Source organism: Rousettus aegyptiacus, unplaced genomic scaffold (genome assembly GCF_014176215.1).
Source record: "Rousettus aegyptiacus isolate mRouAeg1 unplaced genomic scaffold, mRouAeg1.p scaffold_m13_p_9, whole genome shotgun sequence".
Taxonomy (NCBI): domain Eukaryota; kingdom Metazoa; phylum Chordata; class Mammalia; order Chiroptera; family Pteropodidae; genus Rousettus; species Rousettus aegyptiacus.
In genome coordinates this window covers 9,335,703-9,362,624 of record NW_023416312.1, presented here as the reverse complement: position 1 = coordinate 9,362,624, position 26,922 = coordinate 9,335,703, and the positions used below count along the sequence as shown (strand labels likewise).

Here is a 26,922-nt window from a genome sequence, read left to right as displayed (position 1 = left end):
GCTAATATGGCAATATGTTTAATATTTGTTAAAGGTAGAGGTGTTCAAAATATGATTTTAACACTTTTCCAGTGTTTGAGATGCTTTCTCATAAAAAAAAATCTTATGACTGATTGTATTTTAACACAGATGTTTATACTCAGCCTCAGAAATAGTGTAAGCTCCTTGGTTTAGGAAGCAACTTCGTCTAGCAATCCTAATGTATTCCTGGATTGTTTAGTTAAAAAACAAGTCTACTGTTCAACCCTTAGCTTTTTTCAGCTTTTGTTCCCAAGACAGCTCTGCCAGAACTTTCAGAATATCATTGTAACTGAAAATTCAGATATTTTTTTGGGTTCAGAAACTTTCCAGGAAATTCTCCCAAAGGAATTTCCTTCAAAACTATTAACTTTTTTTTTATCATATCAGTGGGGTCAGTTACTTTTAGAAGAGTTTGCTATTTGTGAGATTTTCCTGTTCATCTGGAAAAAATAACTTGACATTCAGGTTGTTCTACAGATATCAGATGGAAAACTATACAAAAATTTCCTAAGGAAGAAGAGTTCCACGTCTAAAAATACTTGAAATAAGTAAGATCCTACCGCAGCCACTGAAATAACCATGGGGAGGAAAACTCAGAGGTAAGTAATTACATTTGCCAACAGCTTATTAATACTTAGAAGAACAATTTAAACACTGTTTTATTAAACTGAGAATTTTTGCTATTTCTTAGCCTGGTTTCATTGATCTATTCCATTTATTTCATGGAAGCCACAGGTAATAGGGCACAAATTTTATCTTTTCCCGTGAGACAGGTTAAGTGTTTAGGGGTAGGGAGAGGTCAGCCACTGTATTCCCATGTGATAGGTGGAAATGGAGGTAGAGAGATAATGAAATTTATTAAAGCATTCAGTCAAAATCATTGGGCTCCTACTTCAGTGTTTTCACTGACCCTAATAAGAAAACCAGTGATTCAGCAGAAAGAGCACAGGGAAGGAGGAGGAAACGGTAAGGATTACAGTGAAAGGAAAAGCAGTAATTAAATAAATCACGGTACAATTTACTTAATATCATACAGTTGTTAAAATAATGGTAATGACTGCTACAAAAGACAAGGACAAAACAATATGTTTACAAAGATCAGTATACAAAATTATATATAAACATCAATTACAGTTATACAAAAACAGACACAAAATAACACACTCAAAGTTTGTATTATTATGTTTGAAAAACAATATTATAGGTGTTTTTTCATTCCTTTTCTCTAGTTCCCAAATTTTCCACCATGTGAAAATACTTTGATAATGTCAAATATTTCATTAAGCCCTTGAGTGAGAAAAAAACTATGAAACTCAGCAGCCACTGGCAAAGTCCTGCTTGTTCTAGATATAGCAACAAGAATGAATGCACATGAATATTTTAAAACCACTTGTAATCTTCAAAAAATGTTTAAACTCTGCGAGAGAATAATTGGCTCGAAAACCTCTTGTCTTGTCAGTTACTAGTGAAAATCCAGGTCAAGTTGATAATGATTTTCAATCAATTCCATCTCCTGACTTTTCAATTGAATGACCTTTGGAGAACTAATTGGAGCTTTCCTGTCATTTCCTACGAATAGCTGTCCGGATCATAAAATTTAGGGAAATATGCATTTCTCTTCTTGGAAATCCTATCATGAATGCCAAACACCAAATGCCACAGACTGAACAGAAGAACAAAGCTATACCCCCTGCCAAACGTAAGGAACACATAATAAGGGCAGAACAAGGAAGCGTGCTCAGCTTCTCCATAGAATCGGTAAGTACGTGCTGATGAATCATTACATAAGCCAAATAAGAAGTTAGATTCCAGGATATTTTTTGTTTATGTTAAATCCATTTAAAGATATTCACAGACATATCCAAATGTGTACATGAAAGATTTTATATTAGGCACCCAAACAATTTGCTGAATACTTGATGGATCCAGATTTTATATTTATGTTTTCTCTTATTTAAATAGCAAAGTAATATACAAGACTGTTGTGTTTAGATGGCTTTGCCCATAAGTAGTGTGCGTGTGTGTGTGCGTGTGTGTACATACATACAGAATTGATGTTCAAAATGTTTAACAACCTACGTATGTGGTACACTGTGGAAGATGCAGTTCCAACAGCAGCCACATAAGGATGACTCTGAGGTAGCAGTAGTTAGCACAGTAGCCAGGAACCAGATGGAAGCAGATGCCCTGTCGCCACCACCAGTGGTAAAGGGAAGTCTTGGTCTGCTCCGGCCGCTGAAGCACTCTAGATGTAGGCCCGTGTGTGGGAGTCACAGAGGGCTGGATGGAAGGCTGGCAGGCAACCCCCTCCAGTGCCTATCCTTGGTTCTCTGAGGCCATGGTAGTCAGAGATCACTTGGGAGAGCAGAGGGCAAGGTTTATTTTGAGTTTTTACCAAATAGTACAGAATTATTTCAATATTTTAACAAGCTGTCTTTGTGGAGCATTACACCTAAATATCACTTCACTCTTGCACAGTGACAGTACACTCTCTGTCATTTATACCACACACACACACATGAGTGCTCCATTGGCCAAAGCAGACCGAGACCCACTCCAGAGGATATTTTAATATCTATGTATCTCTATATGCATATTTATATGTTCACATATGTGTGTATCAATCACCAGAACCATTGACCTCTGAAAAGTTATCCATATCTAACTTTTGCGAGTAAAGAGAGGTCAGCTGTGAATCTGACTTTAGTCTCTACTGCAATTCTCCACTGGCTTTCACAAAAATGAGTAAAATGCCTAAGGTGCCTATTATTTATCCATCATCTCTCAGAAAAATGCCCACCCTTTTACTCCTTTCTACAATGCAGTAACAGGGAATCTGAAAACTCTGTTTCCCAGGCTCCACTGCCAGTTGGCTTCCTGCCAATAGGAGGCACTAGGGGAAATGAGCAGGAGGCTAGAGGGGAAAGGATGCTATGTTTGGTCTTTCATTCTCCCTTCCCTCTTTCTTCTTCTGACAATGACCCTGGAAGCTCTGGAGTGGCAGTTTCTCCTCTGCTCTCCTAAGTGATGATACCATTGTCAACTCCTCCCTTTTGTGCCCCTAGACACAAGGGTGAGAGCTGCTTCCTGAAGTTATTAATCTCTGGTTTACTCATCTTCCTGATTTCTGCCTTCCAACCTATTTCCTGTATTGAATCTCCTGGCTTTGAAATACCTAGTGTGGTTTTGGCTTTCCCGGCTGATATAGCAATCTTTACAAAATTGCTATCAACTCATTCTTGAGTCTATTTCCATCAAGGATCAGTGAAGGAACACTGCATAAGGCTAATCTGAAAATGGACTGAAGTCTACCTTTTGAGGCTAACTAGTAGGCTTTCCTGCCTGCTACTGGGGGTTAAGATAAGGGGCATTTCCTTTCTTCTTGCTCTTTTCAAAGACTATAGAAAGACAGTTGTTCAGAAACACTTTGCTGGGTATCTCAGTTTACCTAGTCATCTTCAGAGGGGGACACATTTTTTTCTCTAATTCCTTACATTTGCTTCTCAGTGCTTTTCCATCTGCTCTTATCTCCGCATGGGTCCAACTTCAGTTTTCAACCTTTCTGCTTGACCTTCGTCTGATCCATTACCTAATCTCTATCCTCTTTCTTTTTGTTAGTATGTGATGAATCATATCTTCACTTGTGTCAAATAAAGTAAGCTGTTTTTCATTTGTAAAAGCCTCTCATGCTCAGAGCTTAAATAACCAGAAATTTCTGGTAGGCACTACAGTAGTCCTTATCTACATGTTTCTCAAAACTGAAAACAGTCCTATTGTGTACCTACAATACTTTAGTTCTTTTGCTATTCACCTCAATGGCATTACTATCACATCAAGCATCCTTTACCTATTTTCTTGGGTTTTACTCATTTTCTCTATCAGTTTCTGAACACAAATGTATTTTTATTTCGTGTATTGGAATTGTTTTTCACCGTCTGTTTCTTAAACTGTTAGAAACTCTTGAGTGTAATTGCATCTGCTTTGGCAATGAGTCGTGAAAGCCATTTCTTCACAAAAGTGCTTAAAAATCTTGGTGTCTAATGGCTTCAGTTCAGGCCCTAGAGAAACGAGGAAACATATCCAACATTGCATCCTATTTGACATCTGATTTCTTTTCACAAAAGGTACTGCATTCAGTCAGTCCTTAAATTCGGTATGAAATCCAGGTTCTCCTGCTAAGGTACCTTGCACCCTAGTGATGTTCTTCTTAGCACTGACAGTTCTCACACTGATCCACAAAGGAAGAGCTACCATTTACAGAGAGGCTGTTTATGTGCCAGACATTATGCTAGGTGCTTTTTCATTTTATATAATCTCATTTGATCACCCCAACAATACTAAGACTTGCACAATAATACTAATAATAATACTAACGATACTAATACTAATCCCAACAATACTAATATTATCTCCAGTATCCAGATAACCAAAGGGAAGCTAACTGATGTTATGTAACCTGCACAAAACCAAACAACTAGTAAGTGGAAGAGGCAGAATCACCCCAAAGCCTGTGCTGTCAACCACTTGACAATATGACCTCCCCTCTTCTCTTCTCCCTTCCAACCAGCTCTGGGAAGGCAGCTCCCACCAATTCTTCAAACCCACTCCTCTGTTCCTCCAGCACAGCTGCCTGTCAAGGACCCTGCAAAACCCCTTCTCAGAATGCAGGCAGAGCTCCCTGGGCCCAGATTTCAGTCCTGGCTCTGATACTCTGCGGGGCGCCAAAGAAATCACTTAACTTCATTGAGTCCCTATGTCCTTTTCTGCAAAATGGGCCTAAATGCCATCTACTTCACAGAATCACTGTGGGACTTAAAAGATAATGTACATGAATGTGTCAAGTGCATCAGTATTTTTAATTATCATAACAATAGTGAGATTTTTTGGCATCGAAACAATGTATAAGAGGGGCTGTCTGAGCTTTGATATACTGTGAAGCTTAATTATTTTATTCCACAGCAACTGGATCAGTACTTTGGAAGGCCATGTCTTGGTGCCAAATGGAGAAACTTTCTACTTAAAGCCTTCGTTCGCTTTTGAATAATCTTACAAAATTCTGATACCCAACTACAAACCCAGGATTGCTTTCAGATATGTGATGTGTCAAACCACAATTTCAGGAAAGAGATATACCTCAAAACCATAGTTATTTAAAGAATTCCAAAAAACTACTTTTTCAACAAAATCTAGTGAATGGTAAAAACAGAGGTTTTGTGAGGAATCAAAGTTCTTTACCAGAACTATTTGTAGGAAATAAAATAACAGTGGTTGTGATTAGAAAGGCCTGTAATGAAAATATCTACTGGAAAATATATGTTCCAAAATACTGAAATAAAAAAGAATTATTACTATTCCTTCGTCAGTAACTTACTGCAAATATAACTTACTCACAATAAATTACAGTCATACGTATATGTACTTAATTTGCAAAAACATTCATAAAATTTAATGAAGTTAACTCCCAGTAGGCAGATTTATTACTAGTCATTTAATATGAATGAAGCACATAAAGATTGCTTAACAAACATTAGGCATCCGCCACTAGAACACATCCACTATTAGTAAAATACTTGAATTGCTAAGTTCTTTTCTTTATGATCAAATTAGGCCGAGTCCAAGTCCATTTACTTTAAGGCACCCGCTCAGTTATACATTTTTTCTGCCACTTCCTTTATTTTGAATCTGCTCTAAATCTTATGATACGCCTGGCATATTGAGGCTCATATCTAGCCAAGGAATGAATCAAAAGTTGGTGCTTTCTGGCACCGCCAGGTTTAATTGCTTGGACTTGGGTTAGTTGAAAGGCATGAGGCCAGTAAAACCTGCCAGAAAAAAAAAATACAGTAAATTTAGCACTTACTGCCTTGAGGTCTTCATTAACATGAGTATCATTCATTATAAACTCAGGATAGCCAACTTTTGCCAAAACAGCTCTTGCCTATAAAAAGGAAAAAGAAAATGATGTCAGAGTTTCAGCACTTAAATCATTAATAATCACAGGATGTAGGAATGCAACCTTCATCTGAAAACTCCATTAACTGAATATCTACTCTATGCGATCTGCTGTGAAGGGCAAAAAAAAAAAAATTTAGTTCCCTCCAAATACTAAAAACATAGTGAATGTTGCAAAGTACTATATAATATAATATAAATAAAATACAAGTTTTAGTAGAAATAAATGATATTGTTATCGAAGTCCAAAGCAGAGATTATTTACTCATGGGGAGAATGCTTAATGGGGTTTGGGGGCAAACTGAGTCTTTAAGAATGGTTAGGATTTCAAAACGCTGGGCTGAGCAGGACACTCCAGGAAAAGAAACAGAAGGGGCAAAGACAGGGAAATGGAAACAAAAGGCATCTGGGAGTAGCTGATGTAATTGCACTAGAAAGCACGAGTGTTGGGGAACAGAATAAAGTGCAGAAAAATGGCTTGGGCCAGATCACAGGAGTTCCCAAATACCATGCTCAAGAGTCTAGGTTTTCTTTTACAATTAGAGAGAAGTAAATATATTTAGCAGGAGTAAAATTAGATGAGTTACCCTTCAGCAAGATTATCTGTGCAACATGAATGATGGCCAGGATGCCAGAAAGATTGGAGACAAGGGGTCCAGACTAAGAGGCATCATAACCATCCTTTTGATAGTCATACTAACCATTCTCTGTGTTTTGCAGCATATAGGGAACAGATAAAGGAAAAATCAACTTTGGTGCATTCAAGGAGCCTCCAAAGCAGGAACAGGCAAACTACCGGCCCTGGGCCCATATCTAGTACCTTCTTCTCCCCATTATCTGTTTTTATAAAGTTTTATTAGAACTGTTGTACCCACTCATTTACATGTAATATATATGGCTGCTTTTGCACTACAACAATGCTGTTGACTAGCTGGGACTGAAACCCTGTGGCCCACAAAGCATCAAATACTATCTGGCCCTTTATAGAAAAGGTTTCCCAACCTTTGCTCTAGGGAAACTTTACAGTTCCACGTGAAAATCTGTCTCTCTCCTCTTCTCAGATTCTGGGTTTCACAAAAACAAAAGAGCAGCTTACTCAAAGAGTAAGTACACTGGTGGGGTTCTACCCAGATCCCCTGGGATCACTTTTATCACTTCTATACATCACTCCCAAGCTTCTATGTCTTTCTGATTTTCTAATGACCAGCACCTGAGACTCTTTAAAGGCCCCTGGGAGTTTATCTGCCTTTGGCCCCCACCTCCTCCGAGCAGCCCTCAGCTAATGACTGACTATAGCAGGAATATGAAAGCCCAGCTCCTGTACCGTAATTAAGGGCAAACCATGAGGTATAATTTGCACTCCAGAGTTCCCCACATGACCAGGCTGTCTGAGACACCCTGAAATTGCATCCTTGCCTGTCTCTCACCTTTCCCTGTCTGGCTTCCTCCATTCCCTTGCTGGTTGCTCTTGGGAGCATTTGCTGAATAAATCATAAATCACTTGCACATGAACCCTCATCTTCAGCTTTGCCTCCAGAAGACCCAACATAAGACACCAGGCAACCCAAACACATTGGTTTTATTCCAGCAAAGCGAAATCGATGACCTTTGCACACTGCTCTTGGTAACGAGTTTTTTTCCCTTAGTTCCTTTCAATTTTCCTCACTCAAGAAATAAACAGAATAAAATAGTACATTTTCCTTATCTTCTTTGAGATAATTCAAATCTTAACTATCGGCAGCAACCTGAAACTCAAGACTCAGAGAGGATTTTACAAGTGCCATAGGACACAGCCATAATGAATTTTGCTGTTCCAGTGACTCAAATATAGCATAAATCAAATTCAGCCTTCAAAACCCCGTGAGTTACACTGAAAGCCTGATGTGACCCAGATACCAGCTAACTAGAGGTTACAACTCTCCCCTCAACACCAAACAATACGTCATATGTCTACAGGTTACCTTGTTCCAAGATTGTTTTATTATTTTCTTCACTGTATTTAATACCTCACTGTATTTTATCAGCTCACCACAAGTCACATGCATAACTATGGCAAATAAAGGGCATCAGATGGTTCCTCCAAAAATAAAGAAATATAGAAGCTGAGTCATCCACAATTGTTTTCTGAACACTGGTCTTTCTGAAGCATGCTGGTGAATTATGCATTGTTTTTTCAAAGCTCATGCTCTGAGACCCCCACTGCACTATGGAGCTTCTCAGAATATATTACCTTCTGCACTGTATATGCAGGTCATCGAATCCTTTTTTATTATTTAGTTAGAAACACCACGACTTGAAAAGGGCCAGAACAGCAATACAAAGAATCTCTATGCACCTCCCAAGGACACATAGATGAAGGTGATAATACCGGTAGCAACAATGCCAATATCTGAATAGAGTACTCTTCTTCCTCAAATGTGCTGTGTACATATGCCTTTATTCAAACTCAAATGCTCCTTCTGCCAGTTTGTTGTCAATTCCATATCATCCCACCCAACCCCATTCTCCATTGTTCCCTGAGAAGCTTCAGAACTACATCTCCCAAAATCCCATGAAGCATGGCTCCAGATTAGACTCTGCCAAAGAGAAGCACTCATGGGAGATTTGAAAGGTAGAAGAGAATGAGATGCCATTTATTCATTTCCTGTTAGTAGCCATGGGCAGGCACAGGGCGTCAGCAGATGCAGCACTTTGCCAGCAGCTTCCAGGCATATCTCCTAAGAAGACCCCTTTTGTGTGAGGGCAGCAGAGATCACTGGCAGACTTTGCCCTTCATTCCTCAGCCCTCCAAATGGTTGCATAAGCCTCCAATTCCCCATATTATGTACCTTCCTGATTAATATACTTAAAAGTTCATCCTTTTTCCTGAATAAACTCCAACTGATATAACCTTTCATGGAAATAGTAATCACATCACTTTTTAATTTTTCAGAATGGGAGGAATGAAGCACCAACAGTTTGATGGCAGCTTGTTGAAGGGTAAAGTGTTAGTGAGGCAGCCTGAAATCAACTACCCCATTGACTACATGGGCAAGAAGGAAAGGCAAGTCCTACTGCAAATACTGAGAAAATGGTGGTATAAATACACAGGAGACTGCATATTATGTCCAGAAACAAACAAACAAACAAACAACAAAAAACACATCCTACACTCCTTGCGGCTGATCAAAAACTCTATAGAGTTTTCCTTAAACAAACCTGTGGAAAGGGGCTGCACATGACGACCACCTATTGTCTACCCAATATCCATTCTACTTTCCTTCCCCTACTATCAGACCCCAATTCTGCTCAGGGTGATAATAAACCCAACAAAAAATAGCTGCATCCCCCAGCTCCTTTTGCAACTAGAGTTGGCTATGGGATAAGATTCTCGCCAATGACATATAACAAAGTCCTTGTTCCACTTCCAAAAATCCATTTTAAAAGAAGAGAGACTCAACTGGCATGTACCTTCTGCCTTTAGCCCAGAGTTTCTCAACCTTAGCACTACTGACATTTTGAGTTGTCCTAAAGGATATTTAGTGGCATCTTTGGCTTCTATACACTAGATGGCCAATAGTAACAACCCCCACACCAAGTTGTGACAACCAAAAATGTCTCCAGATATATTGCCAAATGTCCCTTAGGGACAAAATCACACCTGAGTGAGAACCACCTCTTTAGCCTTTCCTCCTCTTCTTTCCTGTAATGCTGATGCAATGTCAGGGGTAGAACAGCCATCTTGTAACCACAAGGCAACAAACTTGAGGAAGAAATCTACCGACTAAAGATGTCTGAATGAAGAGCTGATGGCATCTGGATCCCAATGGATCGGGCCTGAACTGCCTCCTCCTCCCATCTATGACGTGAGGAAAATAAACCCCTAATCTGTTTGAGGTACTATATGTCATGTTTTCCATTAACTGTAGCTGAATATAATCCTAACACTCTCCCCTTTTCACCAAATATAGTTTGAGGGGAAAAAAAATAGTACCTACTTCACAGGGTTGTCTGCAAGGATTCAAAATGACATGGCATGTAAAGCATTTTTTTTTACCTTGGTCCAGAGTACATGATGAATAAATGTTGATTGTATACCACAATGAGGAAGTAGAAACATGACTTCTTCCAACGATTTAAAGTAACTGTTTTGTGCCTGTTTGGAGAGTCTTTCGGGGAAGCTTAGGTCAGATCAAGACCTTAATCAAATACCTGAACTCCTCTGTGGAGTAGTATCACTCTCTTTGGTCACAGGCAGTTTCAGGGGGGTCACAAAAAATGGTGAGAAAGAAAGGCTGTTGAAGCAACCTTGTGATCAATGGGGAGAACAGATGTGCCCACGAGATTCTTGGAACATGGTGGAAGATTTTTGGAGCAAAGCCAGACTCTAAGCATGAGCCAGGAGAACCTAAGCTAGTCACACTCCTAAAAAAGCCTTAGGACTCTCTTGAGGGCCACTGTTTGCACACTGTAGAAAATAGACAAAAGAAACACTATCAAAGCTAATTATAGAAAAGATCAAAGAAAAAGGTTGCCTTTAGTATTTGACATTTTGGTTTCTGCCTTTATCTCCTTGCTTTTTCTTGCATCTGTATCTCCCCAGTAGGCCTTGGGTGTTCACACACTGTGCTCCAAAGTCATCTCTCCCTCCCCTCCTCACCCATTAAAACTGTCATTCATGCAAAGCAGCTTATCCATTTGCTGTCACTGGGGCCTCAAACTAATTTAAAATAAAATGTGAATGACTAATAGCAATCTAATGTATTACCCCTAAAGAAATATCTGCATTTAAAAGAGTAGTTCATCAACCGAAGAAATAAATCCAATTATGAGAGGTTTCTGTAGCTGAGATATCCTTCTTTCTTATACTACTCAAATTAAGCCAAAGGCCTATTACATATAATCAACCATTGTGTTCCCTACATAAAACACAGTGACAGGTGCATAGCAAGTAATCGGTGGTCAATAAATAATGACTCATATAATGATTTAGTGGATAAACTCACTCTGATCAATGTCAAAAACTGTACCAGAAAATATTAAAGGTTAAAGGCTAACATATGACCAAGAACATCATTCGATGCTGCTCACATGACAGCACATTTCCATATTAACTGATCTTACCATAGGAGAAAAAAATTGGAGGAAAGCGAGAGACTTTGTGAGAACCTAGGGTACTTTCTTTAAAATGGAGCAATGTTTAAAATCTATTGAAACTGAGTCTTTTTTATTAAAAATTATTGGGGTGATATTGATCAACGAAATCCAATAAGTTTCAAGTGTACAATTCAACAGAAAGTCATATGAATATTGCTTTGTGTGTTCAATACCCATAGTTAGATTTTTTTCTGGCACCATATAGTTAACCTTTTTTACCCCACCTACATCCCCCAACCCCGCCACTTCCCTCTGGTAACCACTAGCCTACTGCCCGTGTCCATGAGTCTCTGTTTGCTTGTCATGTTGTTTGTTGCTTTTTGATTTATATCCCATATATGAGTGATATGTGGTTCTCAACATTTTTCCATCTGGCTTATTTCGCTTAGCATGAGTATCTCGAGGTCCACCCACATTGTCACAAATGGCAGTATTTCATCTCTTCTTATGGCTGAGTAATATTCCATTGCATATATGTACCACAGCTTCTTTAGCCAGTCATCTATTGTAGGACACTTCGGTTGTTTCCATATCTTGGCCACTGAGAATAATGCTATGAACATCAGGGTGCATTTCTGCAGATAAATGTTTTCAGGTTTTTCGGGTTAAATACCCAGAAGAGAAATTGTTGGATCATATGGTAATCAATTATTAGTTTTTTAAGGAACCTCCATAATGTTTTCCATAGTGACTATAACAATTTACAGTCCCACCAGCAGGGTATGAGGATTCTTTTTTCTCCACATCCTCTCCAACACTTATTACTTGTCCCATTGATGATAGCCGTTCTAACAGGTGTGAGGTGGTATTTCATTGTGGGCTTTTTTTAGTCTTTTTTTTTTGGTGGTTTCTTTATTCTTAAATTTATTTTTTTTATGGTGACATTAGTTAATGAAATCCAGTAAGTTTCAGCTGTACATTTTAACAGTATGGCATATATATATACATACATATATATATACATATATATACACATATATATATATATATTTACATTGAGCGTTCACCTCCCATAGTTAGATTTCTTTCTGTCACCACATATTTGACCCCCTTTATCCCATCTACTTCCCTGCTCCCTTTTTCCCTCTGGTAACCACTAGTCTATTGTCCATGTCCATGAGTCTTGTTCATTTGTTGCTTTTAGGTTTATAAGTGATATTGTGTGATTTTCAACTTTTTCTGTCTAGCTTATTCCACTTAGCATGATTATCTCCAGGTCCATCCATGTTGTTGCAAATGACAGTATTTCATCTCTTCTTATAGCTGAGTAATATTCCATTGTATATATGTACCACAGGTTCTTTAGCCAATCATCTATCATAGGACACTTCGGTTGCTTCCATGTCCCAGCCACCGTGAATAATGCTACTATGAACATCAGTGTGCAAATACCTTTTCAATGTGGTATTGATTTGCATTTCCCTAATAGCTAGTGAAGTCGAGCATCTTTTCATATGTCTGTTGGCCATTTGTATGTCTTCTTAAGAGCAAAGTCTGTTTAGGTCCTCTGCCCATTTTTTAATTGGATTGTTTTGCTGCTGTTATTGTTATTGAGTTGTATGAATTCTTTCTATATTTTGGATATTAGGCCCTTATGGGAGGTGTTGTTTGCAAATATATTCTCCCATTCAGATGGTTGCCTCTTTGCCTTGTTGATGGTTTCTTCAGCTGTGCAGAATCTTTTTAGTTTGATATAGTCCCATTCATTTATTTTTGCTTTTACTTCCCTTGCCTTTGAGGTCAAATTCATAAATTTCTATGTCCAAAGTCCATGAATTTAGTACCTTTGTTTCTTCTATGCATTTTATTGTTTCAGGTCTTATATTCAGGTCCTAGATCCATTTGGGGTTAATTTTGCTGTTTGGTGATAAACAGTAGTCTAGTTTCATTCTTTTTTAGGTGGCCTCCCACATTTCCCAGCACCAATTATTGAGATTTTCCTTTCTCCACTGTATGTTTTTGGCTCCTTTGTCAAAAATTATTTGCCCATATAAACAGGCATTTACTTCTGGACTCTCAATTCTGTTCCACTGGTCTATGTGTCTGTTTTTCTGCCAATACCATGCCATTTTGATGATTGTCACAATGTACTATAATTTGAAGCTAGGAAGAGTGATACCTGCAGCCTTGTTCTTTTTTCCCATGGAATTGTCTTGATGACAAAACTATATTTTTTAGTATAAGCTATTTCAATCAATCAGCAAATACTGAGAATGCACTCCAGGCTCAGGACTCTCCTCGGTGTTAAAGAAACATAAAAATATATAAATGACCCATGGCCTCACTGTATTTGTATAAAGAAACTGAGGAAAAACATTCTATGATAACTTGCCACTGTTGTAACTACAAAGTATCAGCAGCACCTTAATTTTCTGAACCTCTCTGGTCTTCAGTTTCCTCATCTGTAAAATGTGGATAAGTTTACTTATAATACCAACACAGCAAAATAGAGAGTTGAAAGAAATATTTGGATAATAAAGGGATTGGGAAAGGCGAAGTTGGAATACCTAGATCAGGGGTGAGCAAATTTTTTTTGTAAAGGGCCAGATAGTAAATAATCTTAGTTTTGCAGGCCATATGGTCTCTATTGCAACTACCTCTGCTATTGTACCTGGGAAAGTAGCCGTAGATGACATGAAAATGAGTGGCTGTGTTCCAATAAAACTTTATTTATAAACACTAAAATTTAAAACTCATACAACTTTTATGTATGACATATTCTTTTGATTGATTTAAACTATTTAAAAATGTAAAATCCATTCTCATCTAATGGGACATGCAAAAACAGGCAGCATGGTGACGGAGGCCTGAAAGCCATACTTTGCTGGGCTTACAAAGATAATCTAATGAGGGCAAATTGTTCATAGAGTTGCCTCAATTGGTGGCACAGGGCCTAGTATACAGTTAGTGCTCAACAATGCCTACCAAACTGAACCATGTTGAATGGTGTGGAGTGTGTGTGTGTACACTCACATGCACATGAATATACACGTGTGGCTTAGCTAGTTTCTGTTTTTGTTTTGTCTGCTATTACCAACATGTACATGCAACAAATCTTAATTGCTTGAGCATTTATTGCTTGCCCTAAAGTCTTAAGGCTAGAGGTTTAAAAATCACAATTAATTTCTGTGGAGACAACAGAGTTCATAAAGTGAAGATTATTACTTTGATAAAGAGAATAACTATCAAAAATGAACTCAGAAAAACAAGTAACATTGAAAATTTAAAACAGAACATGATTTAAACTCTCGAGTCACCCCTCCCTCCCAGAATTTTCCACAAGGTACAGTGCAACTTGATAGTGCTGGGGGAAAGAACAGAACCAAACATAACCCTGCTTTATTTAATTGTGAGCTCTAAAACAGCATATGTTTATACAGACAACCAAACTGATTTAAACACTGGTTAAACTGACTGCTTTATTCCTGAATTTTCAAAACCACTTAGTATTAAGCTGATCGGCAAAAGCAAGACGGAAAGCTCATTTGTTTTAATCCCCACTGACTTGGCTATTTAGGAGAGCCAGGTAAATTCTCAAATGTCTTGCATGTATTACATCAAAGGGATTGCTTTAATCACTTAATTAAATGGCTTGTATTTCCTCTACATAGTTAAGTCTCAGCATATTTTTCTTTTTTATTAATTTCACCAACATAAGAAAAAAATGGAACAATGGATGATCAACTGCCCTTTAAAAAACAATTTATAGTACAACTTCCTTAAGCTTGCAATGGCTTCAAAAGCTTCAGTCAGGCTTGACCACACCAAGGCCTCATTTCCCCTGATGAGTTCTGTAATAACTAGTAAACATCAATCAAAATTGTGAGCTTTAAGCAACCGGAAGTTTAGGAGACTGTATATAAATTACACTATCTTTCAAAATAATGGCAGTTTCCATAATGCCAAACAAATGATTGGCTGAAGATATTATCCTAGGCAGAGCTAATGGTACTGATGAAAATTAGCCTGGAGAACAGGCTTTAATATCCTTTGGGACTATCTGGATCCCACAAATAATAACAATGCAGTTATCTAACAAATCAAATTTTATCTTCTCGATAAGAATGGCACTGATTTATTATGAGTCTTCAAAACTTTAATTCTGAAAATTGCTTTTGGGTGTGGTTCACAAAGCACTATGCTATGGTGGAGATTAGATAAGCATCCCCATGAATCCTGGGGCTTTATACGTGCAAGTCACAGTTCTAATTTTACAAAAAAAAAGATAGGAATGCTCCAATTCCAGGTCTCCCATCCTTAACCCTGCTTGAGTAACATCCCAGTACAGCAGACAATCCTTATTTTTCTCCGATATAAATGACAGTCTAGGAAGGCATGTTTCAAATTATAAACCAGCTCCATCCATCCATCCATCCTTTCTCTTGAAAACTCCAACTCCATGGATCCTGGAGGTGGGTAGTTTTTCCAGTTTTAAAAAGGAAACTACTCACACTCGGGCTAATCATAATTGAGCCATAACAACACTAAACATTTCCCTGGTGTTTTTGTGATGGTCCCCTCACTTGGGTGAGCACCACATCCAAAAGTTAAAGAAAGATACCAACATTTGGATTTTCTTAGTAAACAGATGGAAGAGGGAGTAGCAATAGAGTTAAGAACCCAAAACCATCCTGTGAATAATCCATAAAACAACACATCCCCATGAGGCAAGGGCAATATTACCTTAAAAACAAAGACGATTCTCAGGTATTTCCTTTAAAACTGAATAGGAAAATGGCCAGATCATATTTTTTTATTCTCTTATTAGTTTCAAGTATATAGTACATTGGTTAGACATTTATATAGCTTATGAAATGATCCCCCTGATTGCTCTTTTCTCTGGCTCTCCACCTAGCCATTCATTACTGCTGACTGCATTCCCTATGCCATGCTCCCCATCCCCGTGACCATCAACTACTAATTCGTACTTCTTTAATTCTTCACCCCTTTCTTCCAGCATCCATACTCCCCTCTCCCCTGGTCATCACTAGACTGTCCTCTATATTTTTGAGCCTGTTTTTGATTAGTCTTTTTTCTTTTTGTTCTTAGATTCCACATGTCAATGACATCATATGGCATTTATATTTCTCAGTCTAACTTACTTCACTCGGCATAATAACCTCTAGGTCCATACATGCCATTGCAAATAGGATTTTGTTGTTGTTTTTTATATATGGCTGAGCAACATTCCATTATATATATGAACCATAACTTCTTTATCCGATCATCTCTTGATGAGCATTTAGGTTGCTTCCATATCAGATCATAGAATTTTTTTGAAAATCAATGTCTTTTTATTACTTTCATTTACATGCAGTAAATTGCTCACAAAGTTTTTGCAAATAGAACTGCTAGACCTGCTCAAATGAGTATCCTAAGCCTCAATTAGCTAAACCCATTTATTGAGACATAACCAAGATAGATAAAAGACCAAGAGCCAGAATAATCCTATATTATAGTTAGGCTTTTATATGGGCCAAAGGAAATAATATGTTTCTCTGTCCTACACAGAGGGCTCTACCATCAGGGCTCAACAAACTATTTTTGTAAATAAAGTTTTATTGGAACATAGTGAAGGTGTCCAAAATATGCCACTGTGGCATAAGCATTATTTTGACCTGAAGACATTTGAGAATCAACGAATGTGAAAAGAGGTTTTCTCTGTACTCTCTTTATCTGCCTGAAAACAGAGCCTTCCAAAAGAATTCCACTGTCATGAGTCCCATTTATGAGAGGTTTCCCACACTAGGAGGAAACAAAAGAATGACTCTTATCATCAGAGAAGTTGGTGCCAGGATTAGAAATTGTATAAACAGACCTTACAGAAACAAACCTTACCTTCCATTAGCTTCCCCCATATATCTCTCAGTCATTTTCACCATTTATTGTCCCTTGAAACCCTAACTCTCCCCCTTAAGATGGTATATAAGGCGCAGATTCTCACTGCTTCTTTGAGCTACATTTTCTGAGCTCCCACCTTCTCAAGGAATAAACTTTGTCTTTTCTCTTACTAATCTATCTTTTGTCAGTTTAATTCATAGGCCCCCAAACACTGAACCTAAAATAGTGGAGGAAAAGTTCTTCCTCTCCAACAATAGCCATGATCATTTATTTATGTATTATCTATGGCCATTTCATGCTACGGCCACAGAGTTGAGTAGTTGCAATAGAGACCATAGAGTCTGCAAAGCCTAAAATATTTACTATTTGATGCTTTGCAGAAAAAGTTTGCCAATACCTTTTCTACATAAGGTTTCCAAATTTTTCAAAACTAATAATAAAAATACCAAGGGAAAACTAAGGAACAAAGGTTAATTATTTTTGAGGTATAATTGACACATAACATTATATTAGTTTCAGGTGTACAGCATAATGATTCAAAATTTGTATATGCTGCTAAATGATTATCACAATAAGTCTTGCTACCATCTGTCACCATAAAAAATTACAAATTTCTTGTGATGAGAAATTTTAAGATTTACTCTCTTAGCAACTTTCAAATATGCAATATAATATTTTTGGCTAATAGTCACCATGTTATACATTACATTACATCCCCGTGACTTATTTATTTAATAAATAGAAGTTTGTACCTCTTGATCCCCTTTACTCATTTTGTCCACCTCCCAACCCCCATCCCCTCTGGCAACCACCAATCTGTTCTCTGTAACTATGAGTTTTGTTTGTTCATTTGTTTTGTTTTTCTGATTCTAATATAAATGAAATCATATGGTATTTGTCTTTCTCTGTCTGATTTATTTCACTTAGCATAATACCTTTAATATCCACCCATGTTTTCGCAAATGGCAAGAGTTCATTCTTTTTTATGGCTGAGCAGTATTCCATTGTGTGTGTGCATGCACACACATGCACACACACACACATCTTCTTTATCCATTCATCCATAAATGGACACTTAAGTTGCTTCCATGTCTTGACTATAGTAAAATATGCTGCAGTGAACATGGGGATGCATGTATCTTTTCAAATTAGTGTTTTCATTTTCTTGAAATAAATACCCAGAAGCAGAATTGCTGAATCGTATGGTAGTTCTATTTTTGATTTTTTGAGGAACCTTCATACTGTTTTCCATAGTAGTTGCTCCATTTACTTTTCCACCAACAGTGCACAAGGGTTGCCTTTCTTCCACATCCTCGCAACACATTACTTCCTGTCTTTTTGATAATAGTCACTGTAAAAGGTATGAGGTGACAGCTCGTTGTGCTTTTGATTTGCATTTGTCTGATGATTAGTGATGCTGAGCATCTTTTCATGTACCTATTGGTCATCTGCATATCTTCTTTGGAAAAATATTAATTCAGATCTTCTGCCCCTTTTTAAATTAAATTATTTGTTTTGTTTTGTTTTTTTTGCTATGAAAACATATGAATTCTTTATGTATTTTGAATATTAACCCCTAAAAGGTTAATCTTTTGAACAGTTTCATCAAGACATAAACATGTAATTAAACTTGTAATAATGCTTCAAGTTTTGTTAATCAGAAATGGGAATTAATACCATAAAAAAATCAATGTACTTTTTGGGGAAAAGAAAAAATGCATACAAATTTTAAAAATCATTTTCAAATGTCAAAGTTCAAAGAGCTTAGAAATATATATGCAACATCTGGTCCCTAACACCTAACATTTCTCAGATAAATTTAATCAGCTACTTAATTCTTCTCCAATTGTTAAATTACTTATTTAAACAGGAGGCAAACTGGAGATTAACTTAAATAAACATATCCATTCTCTCATCAACAGCTCAATTGCGTGGGAATTCTCATGATTCTTTCCTTAAAAATTTACTTCTAACATGAAGAGTTCTTTACTAGACTAAAAAACTTTTGAACTGCCTTCCACATATCTTGCAGGGAGAGATCAAATGAGATAACTTTGCTGAATTATTAAATCAGACAAATGTGAGCTGTCATATAGTTTTTCTAACAAAGGGGGATGCTGTCGGGCCAATGCCCATACACATTGCTTGCTCCTTTGACATTAGAGTTCTCTAGTTCAAGGCATTTCAAAGCTTTGTCCTTGGACCGGCAGCATCAACATCACTTGGCAGCTTGTTAAAAATCCAAACTCATGGACACACCTCAGACCTACTAAGTTAGAATGTCTCTGCAACCCTGGAATCTGCGTTATAAGAAACTTTACCATAAGGCAGTTTTTTTCAAACTCTGCACTCCTGACATTTGGGCCAAATCATTCTTATTTGTGGGGGCTCTGTCCTGTGCATTGTGGGATGTTTAGCAGCATCCCTGACCTCCATTCACTAAATGCCAGTAACTTTCCTACCCCTTTTTGATCGTGAACAAAAATGTCTCGAGACCTTTCTAAATGTCCCTTGGCGGGGAGGGGGGAGGCGGGGTACAAATATCATGCCAAGTTAAGAACCACCGCTGTAGGAGATTCACATGCATGCTCAAATTTGATACACTCTTTGCTCCAGATTATGGTACTTACCAAGGCTTCAGGACCCACTTCTGGGAACCCCTGACATTGTATTTATTCATTAATAAGAAAGGACTCATCCACTCCTTCGATATTCCTTATGTATTTCACAAATTATGCCACTTTATGGAGAAAACACCATGATCTTCTCTCCCACCAGTTTCTGAATGTGCCTCAGACATTTGCAGTTCAACCTAATTTCTGGTCAATGCCACCTAACTCCCAGGATGATAGGCGCAAAGAATTAATCAACAATTGGAAAATGCTTTGCAACTAGAAGTCACAATACAAATATACCCCAAGATCTCAGAGATGTTTACATTAAAAGTTCTAATAACTCTTCTCTCAGTAATTTGGCAAAATCCATTTTTAAGCTCTTTGAGGCATCTAAAAAGCCACGTTAATACAATTACAGTTCACTGAAAAATTAGCATGCAATCCAGTTTGAAAGCTAAAATCAGTCATAGCAGGGTAATATTCCATTTAATTATAAAGATTAATTCAACCTTCATTTATTTGTGCATGTGTCTGGTCTTTTCATTTTTCACAGAACACCCGAGATTCAAATACCATCTGGTAGAATTGCTGCACGAGTGTCAGTAGCATCTATTAAGAGTTGCAGATTTCATTTCAAAGTAGAATTGATAAAAGGATAAGGGGAGGGAGGGAAAAGAGGGAGGTGAAGGCAATAGAGATTCCATTTAAAAGTGAGTTTTTCCACCTATTTGATGGGCCTGCATCCCTTGCTCTCCTTTGTTCCCTGCCATGCCACCTGCACAAGCAGTATCAAATAACAAGTCCTGCCATTCTGATTTACTACATTTTCTGAAACAGCCAGGTGGAGATTCAAACTGTGTGTGAGTAGCAGTGTGGACTCTAATTATGAGTTACTTCCACCACGTTTTTAAAAATGTATTTACAACTTCCTTAAACTTGGTCTTAGTCACATGGTGATTAAGACTGATCGCTTTCTTCATCATAACATCAGTTCAATATTCAATCTTTAATCGATTAACTACTAATTGCCAAACAAGCGCTGCACTGGAAAACATCTTTTACATATTTTCATTAAGTTATAACACACAAAGTACACAAATATTCAGTATACAGATAAAAGATTTTTTAAACATACACACACACACACCTGTGTTAGAGGCTCTGAGATAAGATTTAAAACATTTATAGCACCCAGAAGGCTCCCTTAGGTGTCTTGCCAGTCAATAACCCCTCCACCTAGAAGATAACCACTATTCTGACTTCTTTCTCCATAGATTAGTTATGCCCATTCTTGAACTTCAAAAAAGGTATGTATTCTTCAGTGTCTGGCTTTTTTCACTCTACAGTACATCTGTGAAATTCATACATTGTTGTGTGTAGCCGGAGTTGAGATACATAGTTTAATAAATTGCATTCCTGTCATCAAGAAGTTCACAGTCAGTCACACATGGAGGTCAGAATGTGCAAAAAAAACCCACTAGAAGAATGCAGAGGATGGAATGGGAAGGGAAGGGAAGGGAAGGAATTTGTATAAAGGTCACCTTCAAAGAGGAGATCTCAGAGATAAATGGAATTAGTAAAAATAAAAATAACATTTTTTAATAAAAACAAAAGTAATACTCTAGCCAAACCCCAATTATGGACCAGGTACTGGGGTCAATGTTTCTCTTCCTCATCACATCTAAATTTTACCTCAATACCACTGAGTGGGTACAGATCATCTTCACTTCCCAGCTGAGGTATTTGAGACTCAGTAAGGTGAACTCTCCCCACATCCTACGAGCAAGAAGAGCCAAAGCCAGCTTCTGAATCCAGATTTAGCCTTAACCTGACTTCGAAAAGCCCAGGTTTTCCCAAAACACATTGTATTCTGAGAATTGAAAAATAATATTCTATTATTTAAATATTATTCATTTTTATAAATCCAAATTCAATGAAAAATGTTCAGTACACAGACTTCTGCATCAATAATCATATTCAACATGTCAAGACAAATAACATTTTCAGTTGTAAGGATGACAAGACACTTGCAGACAGAGGTTTAAGAATACTTTTAAGAAGTCCTCCATCCTTCCCTGAAAATCGTACCACTGAGTTTTTGCTTCTGGACACCAGTGGGACTAAACTTTGAGAGCCCCTGGAAGACCAAGACTTGGCCAAGAGGGGAGGTCAAAACAGAAAGTGAAAGGCAAGAAAATATATCTAGTTGGGAAATATCAGAAGATGTATTTTTCAGACCAGTCAAGGTAATGAAGTAAAATCAGATTTCACCAGTAGAAGAAAGGTTCCAGGGAATGGGGCCCTGGGAGAGAAGACTGTCAATCTCGTGGAGGAAATCCACTGGCACAAACCACTCTGTGAAATGGAATCTGCGTGAGCACAACCTGGCCTGAGGATTTCCTGCCCTCATCCTCCCATTTTAAAAGAAAAATAATATCTCTCTTAGGGATCTTAGCATTGTCTTAAAGACAAATGAAAGCTGGTTTCAATTTTGAACCACTTAAACTCAAAACTTTTCTGAAGTTAAACCCTGCCTGGCTTTAGGGTTAGAAATGCAAGAATGTACCATAAGCAGCAGACCAGGAACCTTTGGACCTTACCCCAGAAGCCCATAAGATGGAACATGGGCCTTCTGAGCAAAGAGTCCTCAGTTCCAAATTTAGGCCCCCCAAAACTGACAATTTGGTCCTGCATTGTCTGCTGGTAAGAATATATTACCAGTAACATAACTTTCTGCTGCTGTAATAGTCATACTTATGGGTTTGACATATGTCAATGTGAATCACATGGATCCAGGTGCTTCACTGCTGTCTATAGCTCAGATAGCCAGAGTATCAGCCTCCATCCCTTCAGACTAAACTCCAGAGGTGAATGGAGGAAGACAGATAAAGGAAACGCAACCCAAAGCCATCTTCTGCCTCCACAGTTCAGACCTGGTTATTTATTCTGGGATGCCCACAGGCCACATTTTGGAACAAATCCTAGCTGTTTTGATCTACCTTTGAAAAGGCATTGCAGGGAAGGAAATCAGAAAGGCCACTTATACTCAAGGCAAAGCAATGAGCCATAGCCAAGGGACAACATGGGTTGTTTATAAACAGCAGCCTAAATGTCATCATCAATTATTCATCATTCAACAAAACTACTGAGTAACCTCTTACAAAATCACTTACTTCTTACTCAAGATTCAGCCCCAAAAGAGAGAAATGCAGCAAGGTGTTGGTCAAAACTTTCGGACTAAGAAATACCTAGACTAGGTCAGCAAGCCATGGCCTACAGGCCACATTGCAGCTGCTGCCTGTTTTTGTAAAGTTTTATTGACACACACCATGCCCATCTGTTCACATTATCATCTATGGCTGTGTTCATGCTACAACAGATGAACTGAGTAGTTGTGGCAGAGACCACATGACCAAAGCCCAAAATGTTTACCATCTGGTCCTTTATATGAACAATTTGCCAACTCCTGCTCAAAATGTGGTTATGGTCCAGGAGCATCAGCCTCACCTAGGAGCTTGTTAGAAATACAGAATCTCAGCCTCCACTCCGACATTACTAAAAATCTGCATTTTAACAACGTCCCTGGGAGACTGGCATGTACATTCAAGTTTGAGCAACACAGCTCTAATAGAACTATATTTCTCAAACTTGGCTGATACATTATTCACAATAGCCAAGACATAGAAACAATCTATGTGTCCATAGCTGGATGAATGGATAAAGAAGTTGTGAGAAATATTTCTATATATATGAACATTATTAATATTCCATATGCCATAATAAAAGAGAAAATCCTGCCATTTGGAACAACATGGATGGAGTTTCAAGGCATTATGGTAAGTGAAATAAGTCAGAGGAAAATACTATATGATCTCATTGATAGGTGAAATCTAAAATTTAAAACACACACACATACACAGAAGATCAGATTTGTGGTTATCAGTGGTGGGGAGTGGGAGGATGGGGAATAAATAAGATAAATAAGTACTAGGGATGTGATGTACGCCATGATGACTATATCTCAGAATATACACCTTGGCTGCTTATTGAAATCACCAGAAGAGTTGTTTTTATTAACTAGGTCTGAGGCAACTCCAGACTGCAAGTTTGCAGAGCTTCCAGCTTCTCTTCATAAGATCATGTGGCAATCCACACAGCTCCTGTTCTCTTAGATGCTGAGAGGAGACACTCAAATAAGTAACTAATTTTCAGTATAGACACCCACTTAATAAGTAAGGGAGGGTTTGGGGAGAGGGGAGAGAGTGGGGGAGAGGGATGAGACTCTCCTCTTCTACCCTGTCAAGTTTTCTTGTTCCAAAAATGCTCAAACTTCTTTTTTGTGAATAATTTTAATGGAAGTCAGATATTACTTAGAACAACTCATAGGACCTCATCAGAACACAATGTATTACAGATTTATACAAACCACTTTGCCAAAACTTAACTTTCATTTCCAAAAGCCTAGGACAACCAGCCAAACTAGTCCATAATCTTGTAAATTCGTTTTATAACTTAAAATTAGAATTAAGCAAAGGCTCTGTTCTATAGCCCTTAAGGACACAATGACAGTACTGTTCTCAACTCTGCCCTGCCCTAAGACAGTCCCATTCAGCTTACTTGTTTCATCCTTACGACCCTGCTCCAGGCAGCTCTTGTTATCCTGCATGGTGACCTCCAGTGCTAGGAACACTGGAATAAACTAAAAGCAGCCCATCTGTCCCTTTAGTACCTAAGGTCATCAAGGACACAGAGTGAAGCATGGTCCTTCTTAATACCAAGAAATTTTGGTTATAAAGTACATACAGGAAGTCAGTGTAGACAGGGTGTCTATACTGAAAATTAAGCTTATTTACTAAGGAATTCAAATGTCAAACTGGAAAAAATGATTTGTCTGCTAGGATGGGCTTGGGTTCCTTGTAGTTTAGTCCAGTTCTAGACTCTCGAACCTAGTAGGAATTTCTTACACTATACAGGAAGGTCTCACAGCCTGAGGCTGAGTCCTTTCCTGTGATAGTTCAACAATAATTAGGTTTATTCAAATAATTCTGAGAGTCAATGTATATACTGGTCTTGAGCTAAGAAAAAAAATCAGTCAATAATAAGAAACAATCTAATCAATGGAATAGGAACTGAGAAAAAAATTTAATGACACTCAGTAGTCAGGTGTTAAGGAGAGGGAATAAAAATAGTTCAAAATTCTCTAATGTACATGATGAAAAACTGAATGTAGATGAGAAAGGCAAAGGATACAGGTTGTAGTTAGGCAGTTTACAAAGACTGCTGACAAGCCTCCCCTCCGGTGTGTTCGCACTGCTCCTCACATCAAGAGATGAAGTCTTTCTCTTGCCCTTGAATAAGGACTGGCCTTGTCCCTGGCTTTGACCAAGAGAATATGGGACAAGAAACATTCTGAGACTTCTGATCCCAGACCTTAAGAAGACTAGCAACTTCTGATTCCTCCCTCTTGAAACCCTCAGCTCCGCATGAGAGTACCTTGCTACCCTGCTGAGAAAGAAGCCACATGGGGAACACAGAGATGCCAGACACATGAGTAAAGAAGCTACCTCGGATGTCCAACCATGGCTGCCATCTGAATGCAACTGTATGGGAGACTCCAGGTGAGACCATTGGAAGAACCATCCAATGGAACCCCAGCCAAACCACAGAATCCTGAGAAATAATAAAACACCTGCTGCTTTAAGTCAGCTGGGGTGGTTTGTGATGCAACAATAGGTAACCCAAACACGGACCACTGCAGTAGGTGAGTCATTCTACTCGCATGAAGTAAATTAAAACCTGCTCTCTTCCCTCTGGCAACTGATCCAGAACCAAAACAAACAGCACAAAACTCCAAAATCCTCTGTAAGAAATCAATCCTTCCATAAATTCCTTTAAAATTTTTTTCTGTTCATTTGAAACACCAAGAATGATAACATGTAAAATCAAACTGAAATTTATTTCACAAAATTGGCAGGACCTCTATCAGAATACTTTGGTCATGCCATTTCTTCCTAGCACTGCGTCCTCTGACTTTTCCAACTCCAAATCTTTACCTTTTTTTCCTGGTTTCTTTTACTCTTTCCATTGTTGGTATCAGGCTGTTTCTCCAGTTCATAAGTGAGATTCTGTCAAAAGTGGATTTGCTGTCACTTCCCCAGACTACCTTTACCCAGCTATGCTAGGGTCTAGAAAATAACAACTCAGAAGACCAGGTTAAATACAATTTCTCTCTCTTCACGTGTTTTCCACTATCTGCCTGTCCGGCCCTCAGGTTATTAATGGAACTGACATTCCCATACAACTGACTGAGCAGGACCAGCACCAAGATAAGAAGAGAGCCATTGACAGCTGCAGACACAACCCCAGAGATAGCAGATAAGCAGGCGCATCATGGCTATTAGTTTCATCTTGGACTGAGAAGGAGCATCACAAAATCCACACAGAAAACTTGGAAGATTCCTAATGGACTCTTTCCCATGAAATTAAAAAACAATATATGAAAACTGATTCTTTTTATTAAACTGAACTAAACATGTATTTTTAAGTGAATTCCTAACATACACTCAATTTGGATTTGGGAAGAAAGAAAGAAAGAGAGAGAGAGAGAGAGAAAGAGAGAGAGAGAGAAAGAAAGAAAGAGAGAGAGAAAGAGAGAGAGGAAGGAAGGAAGGAAGGAAGGAAGGAAGGAAGGAAGGAAGGAAGGAAGGAAGGAAGGAAGGAAGGAAGACAGGCATTAAACCTCCCGCACCCATCCCAAGAATAAAAGTAATAAACATTCTCCATAATTTTTCAAAAGTAGCTCTCGGCTTTGGACTTCTGGAACTTCACTCTGAGGCTATCTAGGCATTTCCCAATTGCTTTCAAAGTCCTACTACCAGCCAGCCAGTCCTTCAACCCAAAATAATCCCTAATATATACTTAAAAACTAAACACTTTTACAGTACCTTGTTTAAGCTATTACTGTTTGTTGATATCGTTAATTTAAAAAACATAAATTTTTACTCCAAGTTTCATCTTTTAATATAGTTCTATTGTTCCATATTGTTCAAATTAGTTCTATTCCTTGGCACTAGCATAATTTTTTTTAAATGTACGGCATGGTCATACACTAGTTATACACTTATTTATATTCTTGATGATCAACACTGAGAAGGAATGCTGCAGAAATTTTCAAAAACCATAGAATATATATTACATGTATTTCCACTGAGATACCCCTTACAAATGACAATTCACATCAACATCTCATCCATATTTCTTGAAGTCTGTTTATTACTGAAACTCTATTTCAAGTTGGTAAGGCGCCTCTCTCTTCCCTAATAACAACAACAACAACAAAAAATCAATATACTGCAAT

At 38.0% G+C, this 26,922-nt stretch overlaps 1 protein-coding gene across 4 annotated transcripts in view; it reads right to left on the bottom strand.

Annotated features, from left to right (window-relative positions):
• The window catches only part of PHEX (phosphate regulating endopeptidase homolog X-linked), a 174,904-nt gene that overhangs the window by 56,596 nt on the left and 91,386 nt on the right, over positions 1-26,922 (bottom strand). For all 4 annotated transcript variants that reach the window (XM_016166119.2, XM_036227119.1, XM_016166120.2 and 1 more), the window contains one exon: positions 5,882-5,959. In XM_016166119.2, the coding sequence (XP_016021605.1) occupies positions 5,882-5,959 (78 nt within the window). The remainder of the gene's footprint in view (positions 1-5,881; positions 5,960-26,922) is intronic.